The sequence below is a fragment of the Rhincodon typus genome, chromosome 9 (genome assembly GCF_021869965.1).
Source record: "Rhincodon typus isolate 14 chromosome 9, sRhiTyp1.1, whole genome shotgun sequence".
Classification (NCBI taxonomy): domain Eukaryota; kingdom Metazoa; phylum Chordata; class Chondrichthyes; order Orectolobiformes; family Rhincodontidae; genus Rhincodon; species Rhincodon typus.
The window spans coordinates 19,891,152-19,910,943 of record NC_063340.1 but is presented as its reverse complement, the minus strand read 5'-3'; the positions used below and the strand labels follow the sequence as shown (position 1 = coordinate 19,910,943).

The following is a 19,792-nucleotide window of genomic DNA, read 5'->3' as shown; positions in this document are numbered from 1 at the left end:
TGAAGTTTAGTTTGCGATGGGGCACGTTGAGAGTATTTTCGTGCAAATGACAAAATCACTTTTTATTTGAGGATGGAAAATACCTCACTGGGGGATGTAGCAGAAAATGAGGAGAGGTGAGGACTGGGAAAGGAATGATGTGTTGGAATATACCTCACTGGAGAGAGAAACTTGTCAGTTTTCCAAAAAAAAATCTGATTTTTCAACAAATGAAAGAACCCTAACTTCACTAAATTTTCAATTTAGTGTTGTTGTGGGTAAATCACTATAGACTGGCTTTTTAATTTGGCTATTACCTTACCTTGCAGTTTATAAATGTTGTACTTTTTAATAGCACCTTTTAATAGTTTCAAATGCATTCCCCATGACACATGCCAAGTTAACTGGCCTGTAGTTTCCCGCTCTCTCCTTCCATCTATTTTACAATCTAATGGAACCTTCCGTGAATGTAAGGAATTGTGAAAAAATTCAATCAATGCATTTACTGTATCACTAGCCACTTCTTTCAAGACCCTAGGATAAAAATGAGTTAGGATTTGGCAACCTGCAGCTCAAAATTTGTTCAGTACTACTTCCTTGATGGTTGTTGTTTTCTTGAATTCCTCCTTCTTCCATTCCATGTCCTAGTTTCCCAGTTTTTTTTCTGGGATGTTATTTGTATCCTCCATAGTGAAGGCCAATGTAAAATACTTGTTCATTTCATCTGCCATCATATTTTATGCCAGAAATTCCTTAGACTGACTCTCTTTCAAAGCAGTGGTCACTTTAACTTTTTTAAAATATCCATAGAAACACTTCTTTTTCGTGTTTCTCCAGCTCTCTCTCATACTCAAATTTTTCCTTCCTCTTAATTTTTTCATTCTTTTGCTTTTTTAAATGTTCTATTCAAAGTCCTGACCTGCAATTCATCTTCACACAAATATAATTTTGTTCTTTTAAGTTTGGTAGTAACATTCATCTCTTCAGTTTATCAAATCATGAGGGGCATGGGTAGGATGAATAGCCAAGGCCTTTTCCCCCCAGGGTAGGGGAGTCCAAAATTAGAGAGCTTAGATTTAAGGTGAGAGGAGAAAGATATAAAAGGGTCCGAAGGGGAAACTTTATCATGCAGATGGTGGTGTGTGTATGGAATGAGCTGCCAGGGGAAATGATAGCGGCTAGTACAATTGCAACATTTAAAAGGCATCTGGGTGGGTAAATGAAAAAGAAGAGTTGAGAGGGTTCTGGGCCAAATGCTGGCAAATGGGTCTAGATCCGTTTACGATATCTGTTCAGCACAAACGAGTTCGACCAAAGGGTCTGTTTCTGTGCTGTATACCTCTGACTCTGACTCTGGTTAACCACAAGTCCCCTCCTTAGAATTGATACATACTAATGAGAAAGAAAAATTCAGTGTACTTTGTATTTAATGTCTGCCATGACATCACCATAGACCTAATTGGCCAGTTCACTTCAGCTAGTTCTGCTTTCATTGTTGCCTTTCATTTAGTTTTAAAATAAATAGTCTTGAATCAACTCTTTTAATACTAGTTGATAGTCCTCCAGATGTTTTGGTGTGCACCTCTGAGAACAGTCCATAAAGCACAGTGTTTAAGAAATCGGTTATGTTGCTTGGGACAATGACTGACTGGTACGTATATGTTGGTATAAGCCATTTGAGTCAAGTAGGTGTTTTGATGCTGTACACTCAATGTAATGTAATGAGATCAAAGAATTCAAATACACATAACTTTTTAAACTAGTTTTCCATCTTTCATCTGCTCATCATATTTGACTACTTTCATGAGTATGGTTGCCGTAGACGTTACAGTCCACTAACATTGCTTTAAAAAAGTCAATATTAAGTTCAGTGTCAGTTGCTTGACTTAGGAGACTTCACAGGCTGATTCTCTGATCTCATCTAATGTTCACATGTGCACTTGTAACAAAGCATAGTATGTAGTAATGGGTGTCTCAGCCTTTTGGCTTATTAACCTAGGTTTACAGAAGCCAGCAATATTTCTACATAATGTTGTGTTTAAAGTAACTGCAGCTGGATGATCAAATCTGAGAATCTCCTGACATGGCTCGATTTATTTGCTGTTCTAAATTACTGAGGCAGCCTGCTTTATTGCTACTAAACACATCCTTGCATTAGCTTTGCTCTTTTGAGCAGGTTCTAAAATGTATTTGAATATTTTCTCAAGTGGATGTTGGATAAACTAGACCCCAATACCTGTTTTACTACCTTTGTTTGGGATTCTGTAACAGTACTAGTTTACAGTTCTTGATGAATTATGCAATTAAGAAACTTCTAAACTAATAAACAGAGCTGGATTTAGTTGATTGAGTTGTTCAATGAATTACATTTTTCACTTCATCTTATGTATTTAATTTCTGAGCTTTGTAATATTAGGCTTTCCTGATTTCTTTCCACTTCCTCCATTCCAGAAATCTTCTATTTCTTTTGAAAGAGAAATTTTGTCCAGGACATGAATTCCAAAAATGTTATCCATTTATTACATGAAGAGGAAGTGTGTTTGAGGCACCTCGGGCAAATCCATTGGGGCTCTCAAATAGTATCTAGCAGTGCAAACCAGGATCAGACAAGTGGTATAAATTACTGAATGAACTTGGAATTCTAGCGAAAAGTTCAGGTTTTCATCCTTGGCTTGTCCCTTGTCAATTTTTTTTTCCAAAAAAATTATTTTTTGAGTGCAGCTTAGAATTGCCAACTCTATGGAAAGGGAAGTGCCAAGAAGCCAGAATTTTTGCTAGTTTTGTTTTCCTTTCCCTTATGAAAGCATTGGATGTTGCTGGAATCTGGCTGTATGCAGGTTAAACCCTTCAGTAAGATGCTCAGAATATGAGCTTAGACAGTGAATGTTAAGGTGTTATTTGATTTAATTTGGGAGCAGGGAAGTAGCCAAGCTAATTTTATCCTCACTTGATCTCCATATGTTTGCTCTCCAGAGTTGGAAAACACAGAAACAGAAACTAGGGTTCAAAATGCACTAGGGAGGCCAATGAATTCTCCCACAAAAGGCCCTATAAATGGTACCTGAATTGGAACTGGGACCTAGCTCAGACTGGAAATAGGCAATTCCTCCCTCGTCAGGGACGCCTGTGGTGGAGAGAAGCAGCAGCAGGAGAGAAATGTTGGGGAATGGAGAAATGCTGGAGACTCTGCTGTCCGGCTGTTAAATGTTTTTGTGACAGTGACGCTTTGTTCCGTAGAGACACTGGAGTACTATTTCTGTTTGACATCCTGTGCATCATGGAGAAGGATTATACCAATTTTTAAAATGAAGAAAACGTGATATATTTTAAGGGCTGCAGTGGTAGTGACAGCACCTTTGAACCAAGAGACCTGGGTTCAAGTCCCAGTTTCCAGAGGGGTGTCATAACATAAATAGCTATTGGAGTATATGTTGAAAAATCTGAAAGGACACTCCACAAAACTTGGAAATAGAGGTGTTTGGCCAGTTTTATGCAATCAAATGGAAGGTGATTGTGAGTGGTTTGGGTAATTGACAGTATCACTTAAAGTAATGGATGCCAATGGAATTTAGTGGTACATTGTATGCAGTGTTGCTGATGAACATTCTCCTGATTTTTTTTTTTAATTTTTGCTTCTCTTTTTATACTTTATCTGAATTGATTGCAAAACTTGTGTTAATTCAGCCTCTGGTGACAGTTGATTTTAATAAATCATTGGTAGGTTTGGACAAATATTCAAAAAGAAAATATTTGTTGGGCCATGGGCAAAGAATAGGTAGCGGTGAGCTTGGACATTATGGGCTGAATGACCTCTTTATGCCATGATATTGTATGATTTATGCAGTTTTATAGTCTATCAATGTTCCTGACCAGTTTCTGTGATAGTGTACAAGCTTTCAATGTCCATTGCAAAAGTTATGATATTATAACCCTCCACCCCAACAGAGATAGTAGGAACTGCCAATGCTGCAGAATCTGAGCTAACAAGGTGTAGAGCTGGATGAACACAGCAGGCCAAGCAGCATCAGATGAGCAGAAAAGCTGACATTTCGGGCCTGGACCCTTCTTCAGAAAAAGTTAACCTTCTTTTTAACCTAAAGTGACACGTGTCCTTTACATAAATAGGATGCCCCCTGCTAAGGACTTCAAGCAAACACCGTGATTGTGCAAGGAGATGCATTCACTTGAGGAAAGAAAAAGTCACTGAAATGTCAAGCAGATGCGAGTTAAATCATTCCTTATCTAATTGTTATAATTAATTTGTGTATTCCCCTTTTTGCACAGTTGGACTTTTTAGAAGTTAGTACACTGCATTTGTCAACACCGATTTTTAATAAAGTATTGAGAGGAAAGAAACTTGAAGTTGCTAGACCAAAATCAAAGAATACTGGAGAGGCTAGTCACTTGGAATTTAGTTTTAACAGGGTACAGATGTGATACTCTTTCACAATAAGTCAACTAGTTAGAATTTTCACTTTTAAATCAGAATATGTGAGATTTATGCATAATTATCAAGAACCTACAAAGTCTTTGGAATTTGTACTGCCTCATCTATCTAAAGAAGTAAACGTTATCTTCTATATTTGTGTTGACTTTAACGTTACCAAGTGACTATCAACAAAAAAGTAGTTAGTGAGAAAACAGCACCAGAAAATTAAAAGGGGCATGCAAACCTCAAAAAATAACGTTCAAGAAGGGTCCTTGAGAGAAGATTCTTTGACCTTGGTTGGAAACCCTACTCTAAATTATTCCCTTCCATATCTTTAAGTATTAGGTCAATTATGGCACCCCAACTATTGCCCTAATTGAGATTAATGATGAGCCATATTAGCTAAAATTGGAACCATGAAATGTCTGATATTACTCATCGTTATGCTGTCCTGAAATTCTGCACCTATGAAGGCTTTGGAGGCCCTTCAAGCCTTTGTAAGCCATCTTTCTTTATGATGTAATACAAATAGGATGATAGCTAGTTGATTTGAGAGAGGGAAAAGTTGTCAGGAATTACAGTTGTTGAGCACTGGATAAAGCATTGAGTAGTTGTAATTGTGAGACTATCTGCAACCATCCTCTGGTTCTGTCAAAACAGGACTCGAAGATGAGTGCAGATGCTGCAAATAGAGTAACTTAAATTGAAGTAAGTTTTAGTTTAAGGCAATTAATAGTTTGGTGATATTGCTTTTAATCAAGTTGAGTCTGTTCAGTGGAAGCCTTCTCACTTCAAGCACCAGGTTCAGCCCTCAGTAATGGAATTCCTCTCATTTCAGGTGTAGTATCAGCAAACAACAGTCAAATTCTACCCATTTCAGGGACTAGGGTCAGCACTGGGTCATGGAATGTTTTCATTTTAGCTGCAAAATTCCTTTTTACATTTCTGTTTCTTTATCAAGCTCATGCTTACATTATTGAAAATCAGATATGACTTTTCTGGCAGCACTCTCCCCTCCAAATCACACGATTTTGGGTTCAAAGAAGGCTAAGGCTTGAACGTACAAATCAGCACTTACACTCCATTGCAGTACTGAAAAAGCTCTGCACTGTCAAATGGACCATGAGATACTAAACCAAAACCCCATCTGCCTGCTTGGGTGCTGTAAAAATCTCAATACAGAGTTATGCCTGGTGTCATGGTCAGTACCTTATCTCAATTGGCTGGATGACCAGTTTGTGATGCAGAATGAAGCCAACAGCATAGATTGAATTCCTGCACTGTGAATGTTTCTTCTCAACCTCTTTCCCCCTAACATGAGGAGTGGTGACCCTCTGGGTAAACCACCACCAGTTGTCTCTCTCTCTAATGAGAGAAATGCTTTATGGTCTGCTAGGACTATGGCGAGAATACCTTTATTTATCCCCATTTGACATCAATGTATTTTTAAACCTTCTTACCTTGCTGTTTGTGGAAGTATAGTGAGAACAAATTGACTGACCGCAACCTATTTGCCAGTGCACCAGTGACTGCAGTTCAGAAGTGTTTAATTTGCTGTAAAGCACTGGGTTGCCCAGTAGTGATGAAAAGTGCTTACAAATGACTTTTTCTTTTGAAATGCTCACTAGTTCTATGCAATCTAATTTACCTTTTTAGAGACTATGCAACAGGTGGAATGTGTCCAAGTAAAGCAGCAGTATCGGGAAAAACTATAATCATAACTGGAGCAAACACTGGTATCGGAAAAGAGACTGCTCGAGAACTGGCCAGCAGAGGTAAAGTTGGAGGAGAGGGAGGAGGGAAAGCATCCTTGAATTATTGTCCATGTTTTGTCCTAAATTTCTCAGTGCTATTGTTACATCGACATTAGCATCAATGATCTATTGCCAAACTTATCAATATACAATTTTTCTTCAGTCCTAAATCCTGAGTATTCACACTTTTTTTCGTGATTAGAAAATCACAAGATTGCAACAGGAGCAATGCATTTGGCTAAACCAGTCTTTGCAAAATTTAAATGAAAGGGAAATACTGTGGTTGCTGGAAATTGGAAATAAAGACAGGAAATGTTGGCAATGCTCAATTGGTCTGGCAGCATCTGTGGAGATTGGAGCAGAGTCAGTGCGATATATTTTGCAGTTAGTGGGAAAGCTTGTTAACGGGCCGAAAGTTGGATGTGACTACTTCATCTGGAACCAGGACATAAGGCAACTTATTGCCTGCTGCCACCGGGGCCGTTCTCTGATTTAAGAATGTCTGCCTTCCCAAGAGTTCTAAGTAAATTAGTCCAACTGCAATAGATAAAACAGCCAAAGCAAACGTGTTGCCATTGGCACACATCACTAAAATGAAACAGCGAAATTAACCTTTTTGAATACTGAATGCTTTTTGCAAGTTTCATGTTTGTAAACTGATAAACATGTGGCTGTTATCTCAACATTGTCCCCCACCACTTTGACGGCCCTCCCCCCTCCCAACTTATACTCCAAACAGCTGAGAAAATTCAACCCGGAGTTGGCTGTCCTGATAACACATCATTGACCTAAACCATTAACTCAATTCCTTTCTCCATAAACTGGGGCTTCAGAAAATGTAGTTCAAGACCCAGCTGGAGTTGTAAGCTGAAATCTTAGGATTTGCAAGCTTCAGGATGGCAATGGCTACCATGGAGCTTGCCCTTGCCCTACCATTCCCACGGTGTCTTTCTTCTCTCTCTGTCCCCTCCTTTCACAGAAATTGATTTTGAACAAATTGAATATTAAGTGTCAACTATAAACTTTATCATTAATTGTATTAGTACACATGCCTTGATATTTATCAGAAGGCAGGGAAATAGTTGGTGAGGCTGAAATAAGAATGTGGCAAGGCTGGGCATGTGGCACTGACTCCAGATTGCACAATGAGAGTTCAATTCAACAATGTTGAAAGAAGTCCCACCACTCCATGACAAGATACTTGTACGACTCAATGTCTGCCATTGTAAAATGACAATGAGCATGTTTTGGGGTTAGACTTTTTTTTAGTCTACTTTTTTACTTTTTAATTACTCACGCTCAGTGTCTACATTTTGTGATAAGTGCTAATTTCAAGCCTACAATTCAGAGCTTCCATTTTGCTAGATATGCAATAAGATTTCCGATATTAGCTGGAAATGAGAGTACATAGATGTTAATCAATCTATCCCCAAGCTATTAACTAATCTTGAATTTTCAGAAGAGCCCCTGAAACTTAATGTACCTGAGAAGATTATCTCCTTTTAGGAAGATTTAGACAAATTGGTGTTTAACAAAGAATAATATCAAAAATAATAATTGAATTAGTTTTGCAGAGACAAGGACATTCTCGGCTTTGAAACTTCACAGACTGAACACTGAATAAAGGGACCAATCATGTAACCAGATAACAGTCATTATTGCAGTCACTTCCAAAGGATCTAGTCAGTAAAGACAGTATAAACCTGTTCCCATCTGATCATACACTGAGTTGTAATCTTTTCTAATTTTAACAAATTTATGGGTGTTAAAAGTTGCTGACATGACATTTTCATTGCTTTCTAGTAAAAGTGAACAAAGGCAACTTTGTAGTTTTGTGGGTGGACCTGTTGCTAGTTTATGACATTTTATTGTGGTAGAATGAAGATTACTCATGTTATTCTGAACACAGAAATTTAACAGTCATCATCTGAGGTGGGAACAAAGCATTGCAAAGGGTGAAAAAAGCTTGCTTATGAAAGATAGAGTCAGTGCATATTGCTCTCACATGTTTTGGTGAACAAAACAGTATTTTGAGGCACTCTGCTCAAATTCCTTTTGCCCCAAGCAATCAAGGAATACTATAGGACAAAACCAACAAAGAACCCCGAGAATAATAATTTTCACACTTCATTTTTCACATTTCAAATTCTGCTCCCTAGCTTCAGTGCCCATTCTTCACCTTGGCAATTGTTTTGAGACTGAATGAATGGTTTCAACCTTGGTATAATATTTGATCCGAAAATGGGCTTTTGACCACATACTTCCCATTTCCACCTCCTAACATTGCCCAGCTTACCTTTCTCAGCTCAACAGCTGTTGAAACCATCTTGCGTGCTTTGTTACTTGTAGACTTCACCATTCCAATGCACATCTTGTTGATCTCCCACATTCTACCCATAAACTTGGTCATCCAGATTTTTGCCATGGAAAATCAGAGTTGATCGCATTCACCTATGCTTGCTAATCTACATTGGCCCCTGATCAAGCAAACACTGATTCTGAAATTCTCATTCTTGCTTTCAAATTGCTCCATGCGCTCATTCCAACCCATACCTATAATCTTATCTAGCCCCACAACCCTCCAAGATATTGATGCCCATCTAATTCTGCCATCTTCACTATTGTGATTTCTGGCCTCGAGCATTCTGATCTTAATTATAGCACCAGCTATGCACTTGGCTGTCCAGGCCCCAGGCTTTGGAATATCCTCTCTATAGCTCTACCACTTTGCTTCTCACTTTAAAATCTTCCTTAAAGCCTATCTCTTTCCTTTTGATTTATATGATTTAATTTCATCTTTGATTGTTCAGTTGGTTTTGTTTTGTAATGCTCTTGTGAAAACATCTGAGGTTTTTTTATTACATTACTGGCATGATGTAATTATAGTTTGCTGTACTAGATTGAGCTTATGTTGGTCTGCTGAATGGGGAAAGATAATTGGACACACTAGCTCTGGTTTCGAAGCTGCTTCACCGTGTGATGGATCAAATGGTATCAGCCTGGGAGCACAATTCTGAAGTTTTTTGGCAAGGGAATTGCAGGCATCTTTGAAGTATAATGAAATAATTTTTACTGAGTACTTGTGTAAGCTCCCCTGGTGGCTTTGTAGGCCTGGGAATTGTATGGCATAGCATTAAACCATAAAAACCAGAAGGCAGAAAATCTGTGCTAAATTAACATATCTTAACTATGGGAACTTCAATCAAGTTAGCCCTGAGTCTCAGCTTGTGTTATAATATAGTGACTCCTAATGGGAAAAGGGGGAGAGGATGTGTGGTGCAGTAGTAGTGTCCCTACCTCTGAGCCAGGAGACCTAGGTTCAAGTCCCAACTGCTCCAGAGGTGTACAGATTGATTAGAACGTATAATAGGTTTGGGGAGAAAGTGGAAACAGGATACTGAATTGGACGATCACCCATGATCATATAGAATGGCAGAGCAGGCTCAGAGCTAAATTGCCTACTCTTGCTTCTATTTTCTAGCTTAAAAACATCTACACGTGCACACTTTTCCAGAAAAAGTATATTTCATTCATAAAATTTGTTTTAAAAATATACAAAAACATTCCAACTTGAACCTTGCTGAATTTACAGTAATATTCAACTTGCCCCCAACATGTTCCAATCAATATCAATATACTTGTAATATTCACAAAATGCATTCCATGTTATGCATGATGGTGCAAGAGTGAAACTGGAAATTATAGTAACTGCCGAAGTCATGAAGTTTTCCTGTATATGCTGGTTACGTTGTTGCCTGCCTGAAAACATTTTCAATACTCTAGTTTTATACTGTATACCCTTTGTAAGGCACTTAGTCCAAGGGTTGACAGTTTCTAGCCTCTGAAGCTCAGTGTAATATGGCTGAAAAGCCTGAACCAATTACCTTTTCTCTATTCTGTCTCTGCAGTGGGTATCTCAAACTTGAGTGCAACACTCAGAGTAGTCCTGTTTGTTGGAATTTGTCAATTTGAAACAGTTGGTAAAGAAGTCCTTGCACCGAAAGAGCAGCAAGTATCAGGCAGATCATAGAAAGTCTTTCACGTGTTGATGGTCCTCCAATCGTAATTGCTGCTTTCCTCAATTTGCATCCCTGGGAACAACCTGCAGAGCGTAAAGTCCAGTTGGGATGAGCCTAGACAAAAATCAGTGCTACTCTCTCCAGACTTTACTTGCAAGGGCATGTTCCTCAAGGAGATGGGCAACAGTCTCTTCCCCTCTACAGTCACCTTGAGGGCAGCATATATAGAGGTCACACTCTGAACCAATCACATGCAGTTCTGCTGTAGCTGAAATATACGCATGAAGAATGGTTACTAAGATGAAATAATTTGTTGCTGTTGGGATCTGTGAAATCTCACCCCGTTAGGTGCTGACAGTTCTAAAAGAAAACAAGTACTAATGAACAAGGGCCGGAAAGTTTATACGCAAATCTTTTCCTGTTTCCATGTAGGTGGCAGAATTATAATGGCATGTCGAGATATGGAGAAATGTGAAACAGCTGCTCGAGAAATTCGAGGTGAAACCCTGAATCATGATGTATATGCAAAGCATCTTAACCTTGCTTCACTTAAATCAATTCGAGAGTTTGCCAAACAAGTAACTGAAGGTAAAACATTTGATTTATGTCCATCAACCTTTTGTAACTAATTTATATTGAAGGATTGCTGGTCATGTTTTTCTAACCAGATTCTCTTTGCTCCCATGTCAACAATAATATCCCCCTGGTCCTCACTCAATACCCCAGCAGCCCCTGCATCCAAAGGATCATATGGCGCCATTTCTGCCACCACTAGACACACATTCCTCTCCCTTGTCACCGTTCTGCAGGGAATATTCCCTCTGGATCCTTCTTTCTCTCTTCCCAACACCTCCCCTCCCCCTCATGGTACCTTCCGATGCAATTGCAGAAGGTGCAACACTTGCCCATTTACCACCACCCTTCTCACTGTCCAAGGTCTGAGGCACACCTTCCTGGTGAAGCAGTGATTTACCTGCACTTCAGTCAATCTTATGTACTGTATTTGCTACTCACAATGTGGCCCCCTCTATGTTGGTGAGATGAAAAGCAGACCGGATGATCATTTTGCAGAACACCTCCACTCTGTATGTAAAAATGACCCTGAGCTTCAAATCATCTGCTACTTGAACACACACCAAACACCCTGTTCCCATGCCAAAGTTTTTCTCAGGCCTGCTGTAATGCTCCTGTGAAGTTCAACACAAGCTGGAGAAACAATACCTCGTCTTCTGCCTAGGTACCTTTGCAGCCCTTTGGACTCATCACGTAACTGAAACCACCTTTTATCCATGTTCATTACCCAGCCCCACACCCCAAGTCTTGTTTTGTATGGGTTGCCATCCAGCACATGCCAACCCATTCTCAATTATTCACATCTTCCGTTAACAACCGTTCAACATTTATCTCTCAGCAATCTGTCTTGTTTGCTGCTTCTACTCATTTGTGCTCACTGTTTTATTGACTTCACTCGTTCATGCTCCCTCTCCCTGCTTGCCGGGAATTGGTGTATCCACAATAGATACGCTAATTGTAATTTTGCCTTAAATTTGCAACTCATTAAGTTTTTTTTTTGTTTTTGTTTCTTTGTTTAGAGGAGGAGAATGTAAATGTGTTAATTAACAATGCTGGTATTATGAGGTGTCCTCACTGGAAAACAGAAGATGGATTTGAAATGCAATTAGGTGTAAATCACCTTGGTAAGCTCTGTAGAAATATTTCAGCGTTGTGTGATGATGGCCCTGCTCTCTGTTTATTCCATATAAAATTGGTTGAGAGTAGGAAAATGTTTAATTGGAGATAATTTTGACCTGCCTAGCAAACAACTGATAGATTCAAAACCGAAAGAACTGCGGATGCTGTAAATCAGAAACAAAAACAGAAGTTGCTGGAAAAGCTTGACAGATCTGGCAGCATCTCTGGAGAAGAAAATCAGAGTTGATGTTTTGGGTCCAGTGACCCCTTTCTCAGAGTCAAATAGAGTCAAATCTGCTTTACTTAGTGCATTCCACCAGATTTAATTCTCTATTATCATTTAGGCTAAATTTACTGCCTTGTTTAAACTGGTGGGTTTTTTTTCTCCTTGTTATCTCATCTTGAAGTGTCCCAGTGCTGTTCCCCAACTGAGAAGGTAGATGTGCTCTCAGTTCTCTGCTGCTGCTATTCCGTTATGAATCAAATGGAGATGCACGAAAGTTAGCTTGCATTTCAACATTTCATTCTCTCCTTTTGGTGGAAGGCCTTCAGGTTTCACTGCACTACTCGGTTTGATGGTATAGCTATTATCCGAAGGTCACTGTTTGGAGAACTGTTGGCAATTTCCTGTAATTTGTTGGAATTCTACTTCTCTACCTGCAACTGAGAAACTTGCACACTAAACTTCTTCCTTAACCAAAGATAATCAGACTTGCCAAGTTTGATCACTCAGTAATACTGTTGTGTTAAAATACTGAAACCAAATATAATATATTTGAATCACAATTTGGTTTCACACAAGTGTTGATTGATTCTGTGTAAGGCAGTGCCACGTGTATTTGAAGAAACTACCATGTTATCTTTAGTCAAAAGGCCTGGAAAATTTCAGGGTAGGAACAAATTACTGCAGATGCTGGAATCTGTACTGAAAGCAACAAACTCTGGAGATATCAGCGGTTCAGACAGCATACATGGAGACCAAGCAAGCTAGAATTTTGAGTCTAAATAACTCTTCTTCAAAGCTGAAGTGTCGAGGGGAAAGTATATATGCTGTAGTTGGTGGGGATGCTGATGGAGAAAAGATGTTGATGGTTCAGATTAAGTGACCAGAATGTGAGAATGGCAGAACAATGGTGTCTCCTGCCAGGCTTGAAAGGACAGACAGTCCCTGCTAGCATTGGGGGGAGTGGAGAGAGGGGAGAGGACATGATAACAAGCTAAAAGAAAGAGAAGAAATAGGAGCTGGTTCACAACTTGAAGGTGCTGAACTCAGTATTAGGTCCAGAAGGCTGTAAAGTGTAATCTGAAGATGAGGTGTTGTTCCTCCAGATCGTGCTGTGATTCACTGGAACACTGCAGCATGCAAGGACAGACATGTGGACATGCGAGCAGGATGCTGTGTTAGAATGACCGGCTGCAGGAAGATTGGGGTCCTACTTGCGCACAGACCGGAGGTGTTCCGCAAAGCAGTCACCCAGTCTGCGTTTGGTTTCTCCAATGTAACAAAGATCACATTGGGTGCAGCTAATACACAAGATTGGAGGAGGTACAGGTGAAATGCTGCTTCACCTGGAAAGACTCTTTTCTCTTTTTTAGGCCCTTGGATAGTGAGCAGGGAGGAGGTGTTATCACGTCCTCTATCCCATTTTCCCCCCACCCCGAGGGGACTGTCTGTCCTTTCAAGTTTGGCAGGAGTCACACCATTGTTCTGCCATTCTTAAATTCCACTCACTTAATCGGAACTATCAACATCCTTTCTCCAGCAGCACCCTACACCCACTATCCCCAAACACCCCCTCCCCAAACTTTAGCATAAATGCTGTCCTCTCCATCACTTCAGCTTGGATGAAGAGTCCTCTAGACTCAAAACGTTAGCTTTTTTTTTATTTCATGAGTGACGGTGTCACTGGCTTGGCCAGCATTTATTGCCCATCCCTAATTGTCCAGAGGATTGTTATGAGTTAATCACGTTGCTGTGGGTCTGGAGTCACATAGGCCAGACCAGGTAAGGATGGCAGTTTCCTTCCCTAGAGGACATTAGTGAACCAGATGGGGTTTTCTGACAACCGGCGATGGATTCATGGTCATCATTGGACTCTTAATTTCAGATATTTATTGAATGCAAATTCCACTATTCGCCGTGGTGGGATTTGAACCCGTGTCCCCAGAACATTACCTCGGTCTCTGGATTAACAGTCCAGTGGTAATACATTGTCTCCATGGATGCTGTCTGACTCGCTGTGATCTCCAGCATTTGTTGTTTTGTGAAAAATTTCAGTCTGAAATAGATTTGTTTCTCAAGTCAGTTGCAGAATACTTTCAAACATGCATGTTTAAAGCTTGCCAAAAGTTTTTAAAAAATGATTAGTGGGTTTTGATGCAGTTGATTTTGTTTCACGTGTCTCTCAAGTTGAGCATGCATAAAGGCAGAGCAGGGCATATTGACTTGTTCCATCATTAATGATAAACCCTTCCCAAAATGATCTTTGAGGTAATGCGCCCTCTCATCAGCCGAGTCAAGTAATCGGTTAAGATAGATAAGATTGCTTGGGTTTTGGCAACTCCAGCCAACATTTCTTCATTGCCTGTAAGAAATAATGCACATCTCCAATAACTATCGGTCTGAATAGTCGGACAGGCACTCGCTTTAATGTAAGATTGGAAGGTGCCACCTAATCTCTGGTAATTAAACATTGTGCTGAGGCTCGCAAGAAGAAACTGATTTTTAATTAATTCAAGGGATATGCACGTTGGTGGCTGGGCCAGCATTTACTACCCATCTCTAATTGCCATAGAAAAAGTGGTGATGAGCTGCCTTCTGCTGAGTGCAGTTTGGGAAGGTATTCCAGGATTTTAACCCTGCAATATTGAAGGAAGGGTAATATCATTCCAAATCAAGATTGTGTGACTTGTAGATTCCCATGTATCTGATGATTTTGTCCTTCTAGCTGGTTAAAGCAACATGTTTGGAAGATGCTGTCTATGGAGCCTTGATGAGATGTTGTAGTGCATCTTGTATTTTGAGACAGTTTGCTGTCACTGCATATTGATGGTGAAGCAGTGAATGTTGAAGATGTTAGGTGAAGGCTCCAAACAAGTAGGCTGTTTTTTCCTGATTCTTGGATTGTCTGGGATGGGAAAGAGAGTCAGTTATCAATATAAAATTCCCAGCCTTTGACCTGCTATTGCAACCATGATTTTTATATAGATGGTCAAGTTCAATTTCAAGCCGTTGGTGACCTACAAGAATTTGGGGGTGGTGGTATTCAGCAATGGTAATATCATTGAATATTTAAAGCGCGATGGTTGGACTCTCCCTTGTTGGAGATGGTTGGTCGTTGCATGTACTTGTGAGGAATAAATGTTACTGCTCACTTATCAGCCCAAGCCTTATCTTTGCACATAGGCTGCTTCAGTATCTGTAGAATTTCAAATGATACTGAATGTTGTGCAATGATCAGCAAACATGCCCACCTCTGAGCTTTTAATGATGGATGAAATGTCATTGATAAAGCAGCTAAAGGTAGCCTCTACCCTGAGTAATATCCATGAGCTGCGATGACTGGTTACCAACCACCTTCATGCTGCGTATGACTCAAACCAGCTTTTCCCCTATTCTCATTGATTCCAGTTTTGCTCGGGCTCCTTTATGCTACACTTGGTCAACTGGTGCCTGTAATATCAAATACCAAGCTAGTCACTGTCACTTCCCCTTTTGAGTTCAGCACTTGAGTCCATGTTTGGAACAAAGCTATTTTGAGACCAGGGGCTTAGCTGACCTGGGAAAGCCCAAAATGTGTATCAATGAGCAGGTTGTTGCAGAGTAAGTGTTACTTGATAGCACTGTTAGTGACACCTTTGATCACTATGAATGATTGAGTAGTTATGATCTTTTTCAGAAACTTGCAGCACATCGAAAGTTTTAGAGGGTAAAAGCTGTTAGTGTGAAGTGAACCAGTTACTGGATTTGCTGCAACTAATTTTGAGATTATCTTTCAAGAGGCACAGAGACAAGTAGATTTATGTTTTTATCTCTTAAATCATTGTTCTTGATGCTTAGTGATGTTAGATTTTTCTTTTAATGCAGGTCATTTTTTGTTGACAAACCTGCTGCTTGAAAAGTTAAAGAACTCTGGAAATGGTCGCATTATAAATGTATCCTCACTTGCTCACAAAGTGGGACAAATTGATTTCAATGATCTCAACTGGGAAAATAAAAAATATGACACCAAGGCAGCATACTGTCAGAGCAAACTTGCAAACATATTGTTTACAAGGGAACTGGCGAAAAAACTTCACAGTAAGTTGAGTTAATCATGCTTTGGCTACTGAAATGTATGACATGCCGCAGTGTGATTTGCCCTCCCTTCGATTGACTTGTTGGATATACGCACCAACTGAGACATTGACCATAGAATAAGAAGTGCGTGTATTTACCAAACATACATTACTGTGTTTTGCATTTAATTTATTTGTCTACACTCCTTGAACACAAAAGTGATACATTTTAAGATTTTTTTTTAAAAAAAGATGTTGACTCAACCCTGTTGTCCTGGCAACTGCAACAATAACAATAACAAGAACTTGTATTTGTGTGACTATTTTAGCATAATAAAAATATACCAAGGCACTTCACAGCACCATTACAAAACAAACTTTGACATGATGCCACACAGAAATATTAGAGAAAATGACCACCTGTTTTGTCAGAGGTATGAAGTAATGAGCAGTACAGCAGAGAAGGGGTATACTGGTAGAATTCCAGGGTTTGAGCCTAGGGAGCTGAAGGTAGTTAAAATCAAGAATGAAGAAGAAGCCAGAACAAGAGACGTGCAGTACCTCAGTTGTGTGGTTGGAGGAGATTACAGACGAAGGGAAGGAGGCAGTGGAGAAATTTCAAACAAGAATGCCTCTACGGCATTCTTTAACTTGAAGGCTAAGCTGGTACATTACCTTGTGCTTGTAGTTGTTTCTGAGAGATCAAATGCTGACTGGGACTCTGCTAATATTGACTGGTAAGATGTAACCTCAACAGATTTGCTCTCTGTAGAGGGTTTCAGCCAATCAGTTGCTGTACCCTTTCCTCAAAGTCTGAAACAGGGTCCAATGTCACTGGCTGACCCAGACCCTTTCTTTGATCTGTGACTGTGACCAGGTGGCATGTGAATAACCCTTGTGATATCTACAACAAAGACAGTAAATAACTCTGTCTCTTATAAGTACATATTTTCAAAAATCTACTTTATTCATAAAAATTTCTTTATATACTGTCACTGAAGCAGTTCAGTTCTGTACAGTAGCCTATGGAGAAACAAACATTGGAGTTTGACTTAATCCAACAAGTAAACCAAAGACATTTCTTTCTTGTACAAGATTAAATTTGCAGTACCAGGTGGGTTCAATAACTGAATGGGCCCCCATTTAACTTCGGCAGAAAGACGTCAGACGACAATAGGTCTTTCCCCACTGAGCCTTGGCGGCAGCTGCCCCGAGCTTTAGTGTGTCCCTCAGCACATAGTCCTGCACTTTGGAATGTACCAGTCGGCAACACTTGGTTGGGGTCAACTCCTTTATTCCTGGAAGACCGATGAATTTTGGGCAGCCATAGAGCATCTTTCATCAAGTTGATGGTCTTCCAGGCGGAGTCTATGTTTGTCTCGCTGTGTTTCTGGAGGAATAGACCATGGAGCACAGAGCCCCATGTCACAGAGCTGCTCAGGACAAATCTTAACCAAAAAACCACTGCATCTCTCTCCAGACTTCCTTTGCACAGGCATATTCCAGCAGGAGACGTGTGACCGTCTCTAATCCCCACAGCCACTTGAAGGGCAGCATGTGGTGACACAGACCAACCAGATGTACATGAAGGATCTCACAGGTAGCAGTCTTGGTGTTTCTTGACGGTGTGTTCAGGGAACAACCTTACAGGATCCACCCTCTCCTTTTCCCACAGAGTCTCGAGGACACTGCAGACCACTTCTTGATGGACTTATGGTCAAAGGTGTTTTTCTTTGCAAATTTCTCCATGAAGGACAGGTGATGTGGAATGGTCCAACTACTTGGGAGTGTTCTGTGACAATGGGGCCAGTCCCATCCTTTGGAACACCAGGGGCAGGTAGAACCTTAATACATAATGACACTTGCTGTTTGTGTACCGAGGGTCTGATTCCCTTCCCAAAGCCCATTTTGGAGAACAAGCTCCACGTGTAGGTGTACATTATCCTGTCAAAGGCCTTCACCTGGTCCAGGCTGATGAGACAGGCATCCACCCCTCTAAATCCGAAAGAACTGCGGATGCTTTAAATTTGGAACAAAGACAAAGTTGCTGGAAAAGCTCAATGTCTGGCAGCACCTGTGAAGGAAAAAAACAGAGTTAATGTTTTGGGTCCGGTGACCCTTCCTCAGAACTGATGGTGGCTGGGAAAACGTCAGTTTATATGCAGAAAATAGGGAGGTGGGTGGGGTAGGGAGTAAACGATAGGATAGAGCCCAAAGAGAGAGACAGACAGTTGGACAGACAAAGGAGTTGCTAATGATTTGGATGGGAGGGTGAAGAGTTGTTCATGGGGACTGTTGGTGACTAATAACGGGGGGGGGGGGGGTGGTGTAATGGCAGGCTGTGGTTACAAGGCCTGGTGTGTGGGGTAGGCGGCTGGGACATCGGAGAGTTTTTAGGGCCTAAAATTATTTAACTTGATATGGAGTCCGGAGGGCTGTAGGGTCCCCAAACGGAAAATGAGGTGTTGTTCCTCCAGCTTGCGTTGGGCTTCGCTGGAACGCTGCACCAAGCCAGAGACAGATGTTGGCCAGGGAGCAGAGTGGTGTGTTAAAGTGGCAAGCAACAGGTAGTTCAGGGTCTTTTTTTGTGAGCAGAACCTAGCTGTTCTGCAAAGCAGTTGCTTAAGTCTACGCTTCGTTTCCCCAATGTAGAGGAGACCCCTAGACTAGATTCTGGGAAGTGCAGGTGAAGTGCTGCTTCACCTGGAAGGTATGTTTGGGCCCTTGGATACTGGGGAGGGAGGAGGTAAATAGGCAGGTGCTGCACCTTCGCCGGTTACAGGGGAAGGTGCTGTAGGGCTGTGGGGAGGTGTTGGGGGTGAAGGAAGTGTGGACCAGGGTGTCCCGGAGGGAACGGTCCCTGGGGAAGGTGGACAAGAGAGGGGAGGGGAATATGTGTCTGGTGGTGGCATCTCGCTGGAGGTGACGGAACTGGCGTCTGATGATCTTCTGGATGTGGGTGCTGGTGGGAAGGTGGTTAAGGATAAGGGGAACCCTATCGCTGTTGCGGGAGGGAAGAGAAGGGGTGAGGGCGGAAGTGCGGGAGATGGGACAGACCTGGTTGAGGGCCCTGTCGACAACGGAGCTGGGGAATCCTTGGTTGAGGAAGAAGGTGGAAATTTCAGAGGCTCCCTTGTTGAAGTTGGCCTCATCTGAACATATGCGACGGAGCCGGAGGAACTGAGAGAATGGGATGGAGCCTTTACAGGAAGTGGGGTGTGAGGATGTATAGTCCAGGTAGCTGTGGGAGTCAGGTGGGTTTGTAGTCTATATTAGTGACCAGTCTATTTCCAGAAATAGAAACAAACACCGGCATCCAGCAACTTTGTTTTTGATCCACCGCTCTGTCCTGAACCGAGGTAAAAATATCCCTGAGGAGCATGAGTTTCTCAGATTGTCCTGCCTGGTACAAAACAGGTTTGTTGGGGGTGAATTCCAAATCCCAGAGCAGACCTGACTTGGTGATGTTAAACAGTATTTTGTAATGTTCATTCAATAATGAAACTGTTCCCCAGTTTACACTGTGAATTACTATTGTGCTCATACTTAACAATTTCAATTTACTTTCTCCAGGTCAAATATTTCTGACATCAGTTTGTGTGTGTTTGTAGGGGTGGTGGATGAGAAACTGCAACAGGGTG

The 19,792-nt window shown here is 40.9% G+C and overlaps 1 protein-coding gene across 1 annotated transcript; it reads left to right on the top strand.

Moving 5' to 3' along the window:
* Positions 1 to 6,050: 6,050 nt before the first annotated feature.
* LOC109912882 (retinol dehydrogenase 13-like) lies at positions 6,051 to 18,098 on the top strand. The gene is made up of 5 exons (XM_048601042.1): positions 6,051 to 6,183; positions 10,614 to 10,769; positions 11,774 to 11,878; positions 15,961 to 16,173; positions 17,827 to 18,098. Exons 1-5 carry the CDS (start codon positions 6,084 to 6,086, stop codon positions 18,081 to 18,083), a joined length of 831 nt encoding a protein of 276 aa, XP_048456999.1. The 5' UTR covers positions 6,051 to 6,083; the 3' UTR covers positions 18,084 to 18,098.
* Positions 18,099 to 19,792: the final 1,694 nt, after the last annotated feature.